Raw genomic sequence first — 17,757 nt, forward strand, 5'->3', positions numbered from 1 at the left:
AACTTGGTAACACAATACATAGTTTCAGGCTTTCCTATCATCTTATTTTCATGTACAAAGTTGATTTTTAGTCATTTGCACAAAGCAATGTTTTATAAGCCAGAGTAAACTTCTTTGCCAGGATTGTTGATCTTCCCTTTCCATCACAGTAGCCATGCATTCATTTAATGAACATTTACTGAATTACTATGTGCCAGGCACTGCCCTAGATGCTGAAGATTCAGCAGAGGACAAGAGGTCTGAACCAAACAGTTCGACTTCAAAGAGATAATTAAGGGAGAAGAAAGGAAATGCCCATTTTTCGGCAACTTTTATATTTGAATCACTGTGCCACATGCTTTACACATGTATGCCATTAATTTCTAAAAACAATGCTAAAAACATAGGATTATTCTCCACTCTAAAGATGAGGAGATTTCTTTATAGATTTTGGATACTAGAACTCACCAAACTCCACACCCGAAAAAAAAAAAACAGTGAAGAAATGGGCAGAAAACATGAATAGACACTTCTCTAAAGAAGACATCCAGATGGCCAACAGGCACATGAAAAGATGTTCAACGTTGCTCCTCATCAGGGAAATATAAATCAAAACCACACTCAGATTCCACCTGACGCCAGTCAGAGTGGCTAAAATGAACAAATGAGGAGACTATAGATGCTGGTGAGTAGGTGGAGAAACGGGAACCATCTTGCACTGTTGGTGGGAATGCAAATTGGTGCAGCCACTCTGGAAAACAGTGTGGAGGTTCCTCAAAAAATTAAAAATAGATCTACCCTATGACCCAGAAATAGCACTGCTAGGAATTTACCCAAGGGATACAGGAGTACTGATGCATAGGGGCACTTGTACCCCAATGTTTATAGCAGCACTGTCAACAATAGCCAAATTATGGAAAGAGCCTAAATGTCCATCAACTGATGAATGGATAAAGAAGTTCTGGTTTATATACCCAATGGAATACTATGTGGCAATGAGAAAGAATGAAATATGGCCTTTTGTAACAATGTGGATGGAACTGGAAAGTGTTATGCTAAGTGAAATAAGTCATACAGAGAAAGACAGATACCATATGTTTTCACTCTTATGTGGATCCTGAGAAACTTAGCAGAAGACCATGGGGGAGGGGAAGGGAAAAAAAGGTTAGAGAGGGAGGGGGCCAAAACATAAGAGACTCTTAAAAACTGAGAACAAACTGAGGGTTGATGGGGGGTGGGAGGAAGAGGAGGATGGGCGATGGGTTTCGAGGAGGGCACCTGTTGGGATGAGCACTGGGGGTTGTATGGAAACCAATTTGACAATAAATTTCATATTAAAATAAAATAAAATAAAATAAAATAAAATAAAATATGAGGAGATTCAAGTTTAGACTTGGTAATGTATCTAACATCTTAGAATCAGAAACAGACTCAACATAAACCCATGTCTGTCTGGCTACAAAGAACATTCCCATTCCATAGCAGAGGGTTCCCTCGGTTTCAACAATCTCTTTTTGAAATTACCCTTCTGTCTGCACTGATTTTCTGGTTCTCAAATTCACCCTCTATCCTATAATGGCCATTGGAGTAATGATCACTTTCTTCCTTTATGTGTAAAGTGAGATTAATTCCTGTCCAAATTGTGCATCATATGTGTTTACCTAACCATATCTAGTCATCCTTCTTTATATGTATACATTCATGCCACAAATATTTGTTGGGGGCCCAGTAAATGCTAGGAATATTTCTAGGCCAGAGAAAAATGTAATGGAGCTTATACACAAAAGGGGGAGGTACATAAAATAAGTTTCAAGAAATTGAGTATAATTTCACATGGTAGAAAGTGCTATGAAGCAAATTAAACAGGTCATGCATACACTATATAAACACTGACCGTACAACACACACACGTATATATGTGCACAAATATACCTCCCCAACAGAATTTCTAGTTAAACTATACAATGTCTAACTACTTATAATTAATAACTAATTTTATTAAAATCCATAAATTTTTATGACACAATATTTTTCTATCATATTTGATTTTTCTGGTTGCTGATAAATGACAGATCTGTGGATACCCATGGAATTAAATGAACACACACACACAAAGTGTGCGTGCCACTGAAAACTGTTCATATTGATTTTCTAGTCTCACGCATGATAAACAGCTTCATTTTTTAAACAGTTCTTTTGGTGTTATATTTTAAAAATATGTAGGATCTCTTCTGAGAAAACCCTCACTGATAACAAATTTATAATCTGAACACACATATCATCAAGCATGAGAAAAAATTTAATGGGGCACATTTATGATCTATATCTATTAGAAAAAAACATTTTTTTTTCATTGTGTGAAAATAAGTAATGCAAGGGTGAAGTTTAACAATCAAAGATAAACCTTAAAGATACAAAAAAATAAGGCATGGAAGGTTTTGATATGTAAGTTAAAACACAGTTTCATTTAGAAAGATCACAGATAAGGTAGTTTTTAAGTTGTCCTGTTATTTAATAAAACACATTAAGGGGGCGCCTGGGTGGCTCAGTTGGTTAAGCATCCAGCTTCGGCTCAGGTCATGATCTCATGGCTGGTGAGTTTGAGCCCCACATCAGGCTCTGTGCTGACAGCTCAGAGCCTGGAGCTGGCTTCGAATGCTGTGTCTCCCTCTCTCTCTGCACCTCCCCCACTTGTGCTCTTTTTCTATCTCTCTCTCAAAGATAAATAAACATTAAAAAAATTTAAAAAATAAGATAAAACATACTAAGAATATTAGGATGTATGTCACCATACCTGTGTGGCATTAATTCACAAGTTACTGTTTTTTAATAAAAGAGGTTACATGCTTTTTTAAGGAGATATGTATTTAGGATTTTGATAATTAAACCCGAGATGGAACAGTTGGTATATGTATGACCTAAATCCCAATAAATTATGCATGTACAACTTTTAAAACTACATCTTATTTAGTAGCTTAAAATCAAACTAATTTGAAAGCCAGGAAACTGATATTTTTTAATTGTTCAAATGATATCAGTGAAAGACAACCAAATATCCAGTTTTAAAGTATAAACATCAATTATGTATAAAGGACTATGAATTGTATTACTTTAAGTATTTTAGCAAACCTCTTTCCAAATTTCTACTCATAGAAACAGATTATGCTAATTTAGTCACATGATTTCTCACTTGTATAGTTTGCTCTCTTTAGCCAATGAAGTAGGTCCCAAGCTCATTTTCTTCTACTATTACTCTTTTTTACTTCTACTCTACTCTCACCTACTATTGTTTATACCCACCTGTGATGGTTGATTTCATATGTCAACTAGAATGGGCCATTAGATGCCCAGATATTTGGCCAACGCTTATTCTGGATATTACTGTAAGGATGTTTGGATGAGATTAACATTTAAATCAATAGTCCCAGTTAAGCAGATTGCCTATCCTATTGTGAGTGGATATCCTACAATCAGTTGAAGGTCTGAATAGAATAAAAAGGATGACCCTCCTCCCAGTAAGAGAATTCCTCCTGCTTAATTGCCTTCCAAAAGGGACATTAGCTTATTCCTGTCTTCAGACTCATCCTGAAACCTGGGCTTTTCCTGAGTCCCAAGCCTGCTGACCTTTAGATTATCATCAGCTGTCCTGGGTCTTCAGCTTACCGACTCACCCTGCAGATCTTGGGAGTCTTAAAGCCTTCTTAAAAACATGAGCCAACTTCTTATAATAAATCTCTTTATATTCCATTTCTCTGGAGAACCCTAATATACCACTCCTATCCACTGTCCAAATATTTAATAATTTCTTATCTATGCAACTATGTTCATGAAGCTTTTCTGTATTCCTCATACTTTCTCACACTAGTTCTGCCTGATAAAATCCTATATTCTTTAAGCCTCAATTCAGAAGTCTCTTCCCTCCCATGATGCACCATCAATGTAGGACTTTTCCACACTTTTGACACCATGGCACATTAGTACTGTTGTCATTTATGTCATATTTGTCTGTGGCTGATCAGCTGAAAGAACATTGTTCTTCCAGGAAAATATCTTTTATAACTACATCAAAAGTAAATAACCCAAGGGCTACAGTACATAGTCACATCATAATAGAGCAGGGCTTAGTTTTGACTGGGTAAAACCCAAAGAAAATCTTAGCTGTATGACCAAGAAAGAAAAAAAAAAATCATTCCAAACTCTCTCTTATTTTTATCTCTAAAAATAAGAGATAAGGCTAGGTAAACACTAAATTCCCTTCCAGCTGGACATTTCCATAGTGCCATTAACAGCCAATCAATAGTAAGTACTCACATGACTTAATATTCATTTTAAAATAGTTAAAAATAATATGAAGGCAAAAGAAAAAAAATTGTTCTCACTTAACACTAAAATCTCACTTGAGATTTACAAGTGCACTCATTCTCTCTGAGTCCTTTAAGACATAATCCCAGGGTGGAAAAACTAGTGATAACAATCCAAAGAAAGTGGCATGCATCACCAACACAATAATCCTTAAAAGACTGACCACAAGGAAGCAGGAAAATGTCTCAGCTCACAAATGCACTTTTTCCCAAATATTATTTGTTTTTTTTTAAACAAATTTTTTTTTTAACATTTATTTTTGAGACAGAGAGAGACAGAGCATGAACGGAGGAGGGGCAGACAGAGAGGGAGACACAGAATCGGAAGCAGGCTCCAGGCTCTGAGCCATCAGCCCAGAACCCGACGTGGGGCTCGAACTCACGGACCGCGAGATCGTGACCTGAGCTGAAGTCGGACGCCCAATCGACTGAGCCACCCAAATATTATTTGTTTTAATGTCTCTCCTTACAACGGTCCCAAGGACCTGTGTGCATGGGCTCCTGCCTTGGTGAACACTAACACGTGAAGAACAGCTATTTATAAGTTCTTAGGACCACAAGTCCAAAAGTCAGAAGTTTCTGTGTACTTACGTGGCTTTGCCCACTACCTCCTCTTTTCCGCAAGGAAGTAGAATACACAGGAAGGCTTTATCATGTTGTTATCAATTTATTCCAACTACACAACTATTTTATAAGCCTTTTCAAATAATCTTCACTCAGTACCATAATTGTCAGCAAGTTTGTTCTGTGTTGGCCACCCTTCCTTTTGTTTCTTTCATAAAAATCCTTTTGTGTGACAGTCAAGCAGCTGTGCTTTGTTCTTTAATGTTCCTAGCCTGGATCCCCAGCCGAGACCACTTTATAACATAAACAGCAAAGTACCATTTTCACAGCGGGGACAACTGTGTTCATCTTCAAAAAGAGGCATTAATAAAATGAGACTGTAATGAACATGCTAATTCTGATCACAGGGTACTGCACAATGGTGGAGAGAGGCGACTGCTTTCTCCCCGAAAGATTGTAAAAGTTGTTGTTGTTTTTTTAACAACTGCCATAACGGCTTACATTTTTTTTGAAACCGACATATTATGCAAACATTTCTCTCCATTTCCCAATGAAATGCCTTCTCTGTCTCATGCAACTGCTCACTGTGTGTTTTACTACCTCAGTAACAGTCACCTTCAGGAAGCATATTTTTTCCATCTTGCAAGAACTGGATTATGAAACAGGCATGTCACTGAATCTAGAAAGCTAAAGAAAAGAGATCTGAGTGATCCTAGTCCAATGTCTTTGGCTTCTCTGTGCATGTGAAGATAAAAAAAAATAATAACAATAATAAAAATGAAGATGGAGGAGGAGGAGGAGAGGGGGTAGAAGAGGAGGAAGGAGAATAATATGAACAGGAAAGTAGGGAAGTTAACACATTTGTTCAAGATGCCACAGCTATGTTGGGACAAAACTATAGTTGGAACTCAAATTACCTGTGATTACAAAGTGAGAACTTTGTATTTTGTCTCATGTCTTGATGGTGGCCATTCATAAAATAGGATGCATTTGCGTGGAGTAAACATTAAGTATTGCTTCATAAAATATATCTGCAAAACTAGGTAATTAGATTGTGTAATATTTGCTCAACTAACTTTATAAAAATTTAATGCTTATTTTTGAGAGAGAGAGAGAGAGAGAGAGAGAGGGAGAGAGAGAGAGAGAGAGAGAGAGAGAGAGAGAGAGAGAGGGAGAGAGAGAGAGAGAGAGAGAGAGAGAGAGAGCAAGCAGGGGAGGGGCAGGGAAAGTGGGAGACACAGAATCCGAAGCAGGCTCCAGGCCATCAGGAAGCAGGCTATCAGGACAGAGCCTGATGCGGGGCCCAAACTCACGAACTGTGAGATCATGACCTGAGCTGAAGTCGGATACTTAACCTACTGAGCCACCCAGGTGCCCCTTAACTAACTTTTTCAGACAGCAATTTTACTTTATTTGTGTTGTGTGAAAAAGATAGTCTCCTTTAAGTAGGTAAGAGCAACAGTATTATATATTAGACACTGTTTTGTTGTGGTAGTGCTAGTGGTATTTTGGGGGGCAGTGCTATTTGGGAATGGACAAGTCTCCAAAAATAATCCACTAAACTTAAAAGAATAATGTATTACATGCTGTTTTGGATGCCAATAATATGTTTATTTTCTGATTACTGCTTAAAAAATATCTAAATTCTAGAAACATGACACTTAGACAGTTACATGCAAAATTGGTAATATCTCATTTTCTCTGCCCTGGTGCTGGTAACATGTATCTGAGATAACATTTTCAATTCCATTTATCATTATATGAATTTATACTACAAGACTTCCCCCTAATAATCTTTGGCCAGTAAGAAATTACAACCAGTGAACCAAAGATTCAGAAAGAACTAAATACATCTGGATAATGATCCTCTTCTTAAAATACGCTCTCTGGTCCTACTCGTGCCCTTGAAAGCCTAATTTGTAATCTAAAGTCCTTCAAATTCTATAATTAGGTAAGTCTCAGCCCTTAATAACCCCTCAGTGGTATCTGAAGCCTTCAGTTAAAGTTCTGCTTAGGAGGGAAAACATATGTATGACAGATATGCTCAGTGTCCTAAAGTACTACAGAAAGAGGGAATTGGTATTTGCCTGTGTCTCCACATGCAGGGCAGCCAAAAAAACAAAACAAAACAAAACAAAACAAAACAAAACAAAACAAAACAAAAATTAAAATATGACCTAGAGGCCATAAGTACTGCATCCAACTCCATATTCTCCTACAACTTCTATGAACTACAGTGCACAGTGTATAAATGGTAATTGCCTAAATATCTCATTCCAGGGCATGTTCAGCCTGAGCTTATAGTTATCATTCCTTATGAAAACAGTTTTTCAGAGCTAGGGCAATTTGAACAGAGCTACAGAGGGAAACTTTCCCCTGAAATACTCCCCTTAATGCACACAGGTGGTCAGAGTATTGTTTCAATGTCTTCTGCATTAGCCACACAGTTCAGATGTTTAAATCTCCAATTAATTAGGTTCTCTAGTAGCCTGTGTGAAATAAATTAGTGATCTCCATCCAGTCCACTTAGACAAAACCCATCATGACAGTTGGCACATTTTTGGCATTGTCAGCAAAGTAGGGAAACAGTAAATGACCCATGTGGATGAAATGAGCGTCTGATGAGGGCCACTGACTGAAAGTGTACAGCAGGCTGATCCAACTGCAGAGCAGAGAACTTCAGTATCTACCAAGGTGATTTCCAAAAGCAAGTGAACTTAAAATGGGCACAAAGCTCATCAGTGGTAGTAGGAAACTCTTCACATTCATTTCAACTAACTGTTCACCTTACCCATATTCTATGAATGTGATTATGCTACTGGAATATTTTTTCAAGACTGTCATTAATGGAATTATGATTAGTTATTTAGAAATTTTAAACAAAGAGGTAGCCCTCGGAGACAAAGATAATTCCCAACCCCATTTATTTCATCCCACAGGGATATAGGAAAAGTTTTGTATTTTAAGTTATGTTTAGACTAGTTTTCCATTATCCAAAATACCTTTGAGTTTTTCTCATGAAACATTTCCAAAACTGCTAAACATAGCCTTTAAAAAAAAAAAAGGTTTAACTATCTTTACTAGAATCATAAATTTTCAGACAAATGCACTTACATATGACAGATATTCACATAGAAGTTAAGATCATATTAAAATGTTCAAGTGTATTTGTTTTATGTGAGAACTAGTTGAATAAAAGTAGATGAGTAGATCAGCTGCGAGGCAGGAAAATACAAATTCATGTGAAAATCTAAGTACAGTGGTATTTTACTCCAAGTTTTGTTAATCTCTTCATCACATGCATGAAGATTAAGTCAAGCCAAATGACTGTCGCCGCTTCCTTTTAAGGAGTGGATTCAAGGAAATAGGAAGTGTTTGTGATAAATTTTACTTTACCATACCTTTGTAATACACCTTCTGCATAACAGCATTAGTTCTAAACTAGGTGAAGAAATGAAGATTAAAATGTAAAAAGAAAATCAACAAATTAGTCTGAGTTTGCTTCAGATATGAACACCTGAAGAACTTATTCTACAATGTTCACACCTACTATCTAAGTTTATATGAACACATATATGGATATTCACATATGTATATATATTTTGTAGTAAATGTTACAGTTTCTAAGATTCCTTCCAGTTCTAAAATCTGACTTCCAACTCCCATGCGTTCTTTTTTCCCCCCTTAGATCTTATTCTTGCCTGAGAGATTTTAGTCTTTCCATTATCTTTTCAAATATTTAAAATGCATTTCTTTCCAAACTCATTCATATGGTTCATTATCTGCACTTCATCAGATCATAATTTCTACTCTCATTGATTGCGCTTACTGTCCTTCATGAATTAGAACTGACTTTCATGCTATAGAACTGGTAGTTATGAGCCCATCTGAGAATGAATGACCTTGTCTAGGGTTGTATATCCTGAGTTGTGGGAGCATCTCTGTGGGGTGAGTACCTACAGGGCTGCCTGTTTCACACTGTGTGAGAGTCACTGTATCTGACCAGTTTTGATGTTTGATTCTAAGTTCTGAGGATGGCACCGTAGAAGTAGTGCTAGAATTCTCACCTTTATGCAGAGAGCTGATCTAGCTCTTCTTACTTTCACTTTATTTTACATAGGCCTGTGTGCTGCAGAGCTAACACACCAGCCATAAAACATATGGTCCTTTTGGTTATTATCTTGGCTTATGAGATTATAAATTGTCTATTCTCTGGAGATTCTCTCTTTGTCTATAGCACCTGGAAACTTCTTTCTTGTTTGCAAGGCTAATCATGCATTTAATTTTATTTTCAGATATATTTTATCAACATCTAGATGTATTTATAGGAGGATGAGAGCGCTGTATGTAAACATAGCTTGTCATAATGGACAGAAATGTAGCCCAAATCTGACTTAAGTTTTTTAAGCAGCGTTCTGTTATGCTCATTTAAAAGATCTATATCAAGTTGGTCAGTATTTCTCCTGAGACTTAGTAACATATTTACATTATTTAAACATTTTTGGGGGAGCCTGGGTGGCTCAGTCAGTTGAGCATCTGACTCTTGATCTCAGCTTAGGTCATGATTTGATGGTTCGTGAGTTCAAGACCCGCATCAGGCTCTGTGCTGACGAGGTGGAGCCTGGTTGGGATTCTGTCTCTCCTTCTCCCTGCCCCTCCAACTCCTCCTCTCAAAATAAATAAACTTCATCTTAAGAAAGTCTGTTCTCATAAGTAGTGGAATTAAGCAAAGTGAGGTTCAAAATAAACAAAGAAATAAAATTGTGTATGAGAAAAAAAGAGATAAAGGCACAGGAGTATTAGTTTGGAGAGGTCAACTACCAGTAAGCTAATTCAGATGATATTCTTATCTCTACACAAAATTATTGACTTAGAGACATACAACAGCCTATTATTAATCACTAGCCTTTATTCTCTAGTACTGCCATTCTAAGGAAAGTCTAGAAAGTAGGTACACTTTTAGTACTGGAAATTTGGGAAGTCATTTCATACTTTGGTCAAACTGCATAAGCCACATAGCTGAAAACACATATGGGGACACACTGTTTCCACTCACTTTGCCTTAACAGATGCTAGTTGAAAAAATATAAAAGGGTAAAATAAAAACACATTTTTTGACATAAAGAAGAAAGGTGTCTTTCTTTTTCTCAATTCCTCTGTTTAAGAGGAACTAATCTTTAGGTAGAGGACGCTCCTTTAATTTTGCAAACATCAAGGTCAAACGTAGTAATCCGCAGAAAGTAGTTCCCAACCTTGGTACAAAAAAATCCATACATAAGCAATGCTAACATGCAAAAGACTAGCAGGCCCTGTTTCCTTTCGAGGCACAGTACCAAAAATCACAATGATATCTGGCATTGGAAATCAGCACTTCTCTGTGATTTTCTTTTCTCTCCCTGGTTAGGATTATTTCAAGACTCGTGAAAAAAGGCACCCACTCTGTTTAAAGGCTTTACCCTTATAAACATTGTATTTAATTTCATTTCCCATTTAACTGTCATGACAATCCTACTCTTTTTAGTGGTCCTACAAAAGAACACCAGGGATACAGAATTTCAACAATGACACAGGCAACAACCTTGTATTTGATTACTTACCACGCAAAACTGTGAGTCTGGTGGATACACTTATTTCTCCCACGTTATTCGAGGCCACACATTCATAAATGGCCTCATCCCGCGGAGTCCGTAAGGGTTGTATTCTGAGAACTGATCCAGATCCATCATCAAACTCTATTACCTATTAGAGGAGACAATAGCTGTCACAGGTGTTGTTACAATCGTCTACCTCTCAACTAAACCTCTTAATACAGTGGTGAGCCAGTTTTTAGGCTCAGAATCAACACAGCAGCACTTTAAGACTGAATTTTGATACACAGCAGCAAAACAGAGTAATTGGTTTAGTTTAATGAATCTTCTTCTGAACAAGGGGAAAGACATGCAGCTACAAATGCAAAGTCTACTGAAAACCATTGACAATGTACTCACGGAAATAGTCCAGTATGTGTATCCAGGGGAATTTGACCCTATTAATTTTGCAAGAGACTTGCTGCTATGATGGATAACTTTCTCAAATTATTCTGTCTTTGAGAGCACATATAGATATGTGGATCCACTCAATAATTGGACTGTTAGGTGAAGACATAATGTGTGCCACCAGAGATAGGGCTGCTCGTTTAAAGTGTTTCATCCTGAACAGTATAGATGAGAAAACCATGAAGAGAAACTGCATAAATCTAATACTTAGGCAGCCAACGAGATGGCTTTCACAACCCAAGAGACTGATGGCATGCATTAATTTTGCCATAAATCATTGCAGTATTTGTTCTAGCTTAGCGTTTTCTGCATTTTTAGGGCTTTCTTGCAGTAAAATGGAGGCTTGCTTCACCGGGCAGAAAATTAATGTACTAAAGAGTAAGCCTGAATTCACTATCATTATGGACTGTACTCTGAAACAGTTTAGCAACCCTAGATATTTGTCAGCTAATTCAAGAACTACTTAAAAATGATAATGATGATGATATTGATAAACATGAGTACAAAACTGTGTAGTCCTCTACTTATCTTTTCTATAACTGTACTGTGTTCTTTCAGCTGCTCACTTAGTTGCTGTGCTTTCTGTTTTTAGTGTTTTTGTTTCTGTTTTGTTTTGTTTTGTTTTTGGCATTTCCCTGTGACTAATACTTCCATGTGCCTAAATTATGAACTGAGAATGCCTTATAAATACATTTATTGGGATGCTCAATCCCAGATTTTGTGTGTAAGTGTGTTTATGTCAACATATGGAAGAAAGAGATTGGATGTTTTTAAAATATATCCACTTTAAGTACTTTCTGCATTCCACTTAATGTTTTAAATTCACAAAGATAGCCAAAATGTTCCACTTCTCAATGCACTATGATTTATTTTCAACTCTATTAAGCATACATTTTAGAATGAATCCACTATGCATCTTGGGACTAAAAGGTTTCATAGTTACTGCAATCTTAGCCAACTGTGTCATAAGTAAAAATACGTATATACTTATAAACATCTCACAGCTTACTGTAGAGAAAGGCTTAAACATCCTTAACGGCAATTTAAATTTTGATTTTTTTCATTGAGAAATAATTGGCAAATATCACTGTTTAAGGTGTAAGTCACATAACATGATGGTTTAATTTACAAATATGTGAAATGATTACTACATAGTTTAATTAATATCCATCATCTTACATAGATACAATAAAAAGAAAAAAATTCTTCCTGTGATAAGTCTCAGAATCTACTCTCTTAATCACTTTTGATTAATTGTTTTACTGTGTGCTTACATTTCTGAACTATTTCCTAGAGTTAGACCAATCCTCTTTCAACAAACAACCAATATACTACACATTGGGCTAGTGCTGTAATTTCCAATTTGAAAACCTTCTTTAATATCCAGTATCAATTGTATACCTACTCTAGGCCAGACATTGTATTTACAACTGGAGAGAGAAGAAGAGAGTTCACTTAGAGTTCTCCCAGACTTTATAAACTAGCAAAACAAAAAAAAAATGCATATATACTATTCCAGGTTTTAAAGATTCTCAACCCAAGATTCAACACTATTTGATGTAGGTGCTTCATGTAAAAATAATTAATTTTCCTTGGCTGTGTTTATATGACTCTCATTAGGAATTATATAATGAGCAGAGCTCATGCTTTGGAATGTTTACTATTAAATTTAATCTTGGTTACAATATTTTGTCAAGAAGCTATTGTCAACAGGAAGTATGATGTCAAACTCCTCTTTAACAAAAAATGAAATTTCATTTAAACTAAAAAAAAGTACTAAAGATCACATACACACACACCCATCACTTTCTACATGATATAAGAACTATTTCTCAAATCTTAAGATTTTCTAATGTTTAAATCACTGTAGGTATTTGATTTTCAAACAAATGTAATTTTACATTTATCATTTGTAAACTAGAGTGCACATTTCAATTTTTGGAGGTATAATTAATTATACCCTTTATGCATTTGGACCATTTACTGCTCTGTGAAAACTGGTGAAAAATGAGTAAAATAAAAATGTCCTGAATTTTGTACTTGCTATGTTTCTTTTAACTAGAAACGGCCTTTAATTTGCTAAACTATTCATTAGGCTATGGAGTATGTCAGAAACTCAGGTAAGAGAAAGTGACTTTTACAATTTGGGGCAGTTTGGAGGTTTTGGTATTTTCTAAGAATCAAGCACTCCTCTCTAAGTCTTAAATCTCAGGCATGGTATTGTGTGCTTCTTCCAATTTTCCTCTGCAAATTTCTGTACCATTAATCTCCTTAAAAACACCCAAAATAATATCTGAATTACGCTTCATAACCTTCAACACACTGAGCTTTCCTGAGTAATTTGTTTAATAGGTTTAACTTCAGTATCAACCTGATTGGGTATGTTCTTCCAGAGTAGTGCTTAGACTAACACACTGGAGCTAATCTCTCATTTTAGCTTATGGTACTTGTAAAACACAGGTGTGAGGTGTAGTGGACAACTTCATTGGCTGCCCAGTATCCATTCCCCTTCTTCCTTGTTATATGCATCTGATTTCCCTATAGGAAAACATTGTTCCCTCATTCCAAAGCCATAGAGTTGGATGGAACTGACCCCATTCCCAGCAACAGAGGTAGGTTCAGATGAAGTTAAATTAGTTGGCCTGTACCATCCAGTTGTCTATCTACAAGCTTGTCCAGGGACAAGCACATAATTCAATAAGAGCTGATAGCATAGGAAGTTGTCACTCATATTATAGACTTGGTTGTGAGAGGATGTGAGACTCCCATATTGCAATTTTGAGAGGGAACAGTCTGAGGATGAGGCTAACAGATGGATACCAGGAACACTTTGAGCCGGGTACAATTAAATACAAAAGTTAGTCACCTGAACCCCCCAAATTCCCTTTTAGAAAGAGTCATTTAGAATTAAGTTTTCCAACACAAGCAACAAAAAGAATGCCTTATCTCAGTGATTACAGCACTTTATATCAAGTAAAACAAGCAAGTAATATACAAACCAAAGATATAGTAGTGGATACATTTTCCCCCCAGAGAAACAGAACAATGGACCTAATACCTCAAATCTCTGGTTGCTGACTTTCTTTCCTTTTTTGTTCCAGACAATTTTAGGTCTTGGGTCTCCTGTAGCTTGGCAAATGAAAGAGGCAACTCCGCCAGAGACCCCTGTCTGGTCAACAGGAGTTCTTGTAAATCTTGGAGGTGCTGAAATACAAAGAAATAAACATGGCAATTAGATGGAAAATTGAAACACTAAGCATTGTCCTACTGCCATTGCTGTCCCCACAGCCCTCCACCCCAATTAGGCCAATACATATATACATACCTACATGCACACACCTGGATTACAAAATTAGAAAAGCAACTTTTACTTGTAAGGGTAGCTTAAAGGGGAGGGAGGTAACTTTCTGGTCAAGTTATCTGGTAATGCTTTTATTGCTGAAATCTGTATTAAGGCAGAGATCCAATAACATCTGAAAAGCAACATCACACATTAATTTTTATTACCAGTATAAAAAAAATCCAATTTGTCCTCTGTAACAAAATGAGCTCATCAATCAAAGTGAGTAAAATTTTAGCTCTTTGCTTTGATGCTGCTATCAGGGCACTGCCAGAAAGCAGCATTGCCACTGGTAAGCCATTAAAATTAGTGACATTTAAGGGAAATTCTAGGAAATTATAAAGGGACAAGAAATATAGCCCTGAATTAGAAGGTTTGGCAAGAAACAGAAAGAGGGAAAAATGGTAAAGTAACTCTCTAACCCAGATAGTGTGAGCTGCCTTACTTGAAGCTTAACTTCACAATTTATATAAAAGAGGAGCCAAGAAGCCACCAAAGTTATAGCAATAAATAAATAAATAAATAAATAAATAAATAAATAAATATTAAAAAATAAAACAATACAGTACAAAATAAAATAAACAAAATAAAATAAGGTATTTTTGTAAAAAACCCAAAAGATGTAAACTTAAAGATTCCTAAAGATAAAAGGCCAGAAGTTAGAGACTCTTTAAATGTCTTCCACTTCTTTAAGATATTCCTAACATTCACCCTCCCTCTTCAAAACCTACTTATTATCCATCTTGCATTTCCAGATCCAGAAATCTATTATATGAGAATTTAATAAAATGTAGATCGGCATTTATGCACACAGATCTTCATTATATCATTAATTTAGCAAAGACTATATAAATACCCTCAATATCAAATAAAATTGGTATTGACAGTGAAATGAACTACAGCATGATGACAGAACATTCTAGAAATAGCCAATGTTATATTGATAAACTTTTTATAATATGACATGAGAAATACTTATGATTCAATGATAATCCACAAAAGCATCATATAAAATTATATATGAGAGGTATCAGACAATAAAGAAAAATGCACCCAAAAAACACAGGACAATGTGTGCTAAAACACTAATGGTGGTTTAGGGGGGAGGTATATTCATTATTTTTCCTACTTTTTCATAGTTTTCTTGCATCCTTGAGTTTTTACAATTCTGTTGCAATTAGAAATTTTTTAACTTCATTTATTTATTTTGAGAGAGAGAGACAACACAAGTGGGAGAGGGGTAGGGAGAGAAGAAGAGAGAGAGAATTCCAAGCAGGGTCTGTGCCGTCAGCAAAAAGCCCAATGCAGGGCTCAAACTCATGAACCATGAGATCATGACCCGAGCTGAAACCAAGAGTCAGACGCTTAACTAACTGAGCCATCCAGGCACCCCACCCTCTCTCTCTCTCTCTCTCTCTTTTTTTTTTTTTGAAATTTTTTAAATTCAAAACCATCTTTTCCATTTCATTTTCTGTTTTCTTATCCCATCTACAAATTTTCTCTCTTGCTATTTTTCAGTGAAATTCTATTGAAAAGTGGTTTTAAGTAACTATAGCTAACATTTAATTTGAAAATAATCCTTAAACCTTAAGGAAGAAGAAAACAACAAAGTTCATCACTGTTTGCTCAACACCATTATTTTCTCTGCCTTGTTTTCATGTTTCCCATGTAATGCTCTTGCTGGCTTAATGGTGTGTTCTGACTCTCATCTTGGTTTTCCTGATGTCAAGGAAGCCAGACCCACATCCTAGATCTACCATAATGTAGATGTAACATCCTGGGGGCAAAATGCCTAACTTTTCTGTTTCTAAATTATAAAAATATGAAATGTAAAATAAATTATTTTCAGAGATCCCTTCCAATTCTGAGGTTTTCTAGGTTAGTGTATTATCTCCAATAGGAGAGAGAGAACAAAGAGTAGGGAGAGTCATCTTTGTAATATTAGTGCTGGGAAAGGAGTCTCTACCTCATCAGCAAATTCAACTTGGTGAGAGTGGAACTGATGGGAACATGGGTCCCTGTTGTTAGAAACAGCACCTCTTGAAACATCTATGGGTAGCAGTACAAACTTGATGATTACTAGAAATGCTGGAAGTAAGGGGTGCTGGACTTCGGCTCGGGTCACATTGGGCTCTGTGCTAATAGTTTGGAGCCTAGAGCCTGCTTTGGATTCTGTCTCCCTCCCTTTCTGCCCCTCCCCTGCTCACACTCTGTCTCTTTCTTTCTGAAGAATAAACATGTAAAAAAACTTTAAAAAACCTGCTAGAAATACTTAAAATGATTTGAAATGACTAACAGTAAGAAAGAATTAAAAAAAAAAAAGAAAACTCTGCACATTGATGTCACTTTTCTGGAAACAAACAAAAATGATATTAGAAGTATTTATATTTTTCATTCTGCTGCTACAAACAATGCAAATTGATAATAACCACACACTTGTCACCATCTAATATGGAAATTATAATTATGCAATTAAAATTCCTAGGGAATTTCCTGGGAAAAATAAAATGTATCTCACTGCTGTATCAAATGCTACAACACTCATTTTGGGAACCTTCCTTTTCAAAATACATAGCTTAAAAATATTCCACCCTTAATGAAAATGAATTTTAATAACTGTTTTCTCCTTTAAGTTGTGTTTTGAAATTCCTTGCAAGAATGTGCGAATGAGGTAAAGGGCCATGATATAAAATATCTAGCTACTAATCAGAAATTAAATATATCTAGAATACAGGATGCCATTCTTGCTGTACTGGGTTTTGTTATGTTTGTATGTTTTAAGAGATAGCTTCCTATTTCTCATCACAAAATAAAAAAGAGGGAAATTTGGAGTTTCTGACACCCTACAAATAAGCAATAGCTTCTAGAACAAGGGCTTCCTAAATTCTGGAGAGTGGGGTGCTAAGGAGTCAAATTACTGTTAAACACATAAATCTGACTTCTACAAGGAAAGCACAGAAGGCAAATCCCTGTATCAGGGAAGAAATGTGACTACTATCCCAATGCTCAGGTATGTTTCTAACTCATCTTCATTTTCTGGTCATACCTGGAAGCCTTCATGCTAATATACCCAAATATTCAAATCTTCCAGTGATACAACCCCTGGATGTTACTATAAAGATTTTGTTTTTAGACAGGAGGTCAGTGAACAAAATTAACCTGTTGAACTGTGGAAAATTTATTAAAATAACCAGTTAGAATCTGCTTCATGTCTGGGACTGTTTCCTTAATCCCTACTAAATGCCACTGCAGTGACTCGGTATTCTTCAAAAAACAAAAACAAACAACAAAACCCTGAAAAGTCCTTAAATGTATTATTTGAAAATAAGAAATGAAACTGATCACACTGCATTAAAACGAAAGGCATATCAAGTGCTGTACACAGAGACTTTTTTTTTTAAGACATTAGCTTTCACAGACAAAATCATGATTTTCTTATGGGATCTGATGTGAATGTTTTCTACATTTGCTCACAAAA

The 17,757-nt window shown here is 36.0% G+C and overlaps 1 protein-coding gene across 43 annotated transcripts in view; it reads right to left on the minus strand.

Annotated features, from left to right (window-relative positions):
- The window catches only part of PTPRD (protein tyrosine phosphatase receptor type D), a 2,207,515-nt gene that overhangs the window by 308,484 nt on the left and 1,881,274 nt on the right, over positions 1-17,757 (minus strand). For all 43 annotated transcript variants that reach the window (XM_043566630.1, XM_043566632.1, XM_043566635.1 and 40 more), the window contains 2 exons: positions 13,998-14,143; positions 10,502-10,643 (listed from right to left, as the gene is read on the minus strand). In XM_043566630.1, coding sequence (XP_043422565.1) covers positions 10,502-10,643; positions 13,998-14,143 — 288 coding nt within the window. The remainder of the gene's footprint in view (positions 1-10,501; positions 10,644-13,997; positions 14,144-17,757) is intronic.

The sequence above is a fragment of the Prionailurus bengalensis genome, chromosome D4 (genome assembly GCF_016509475.1).
Source record: "Prionailurus bengalensis isolate Pbe53 chromosome D4, Fcat_Pben_1.1_paternal_pri, whole genome shotgun sequence".
In the NCBI taxonomy this organism is placed as follows: domain Eukaryota; kingdom Metazoa; phylum Chordata; class Mammalia; order Carnivora; family Felidae; genus Prionailurus; species Prionailurus bengalensis.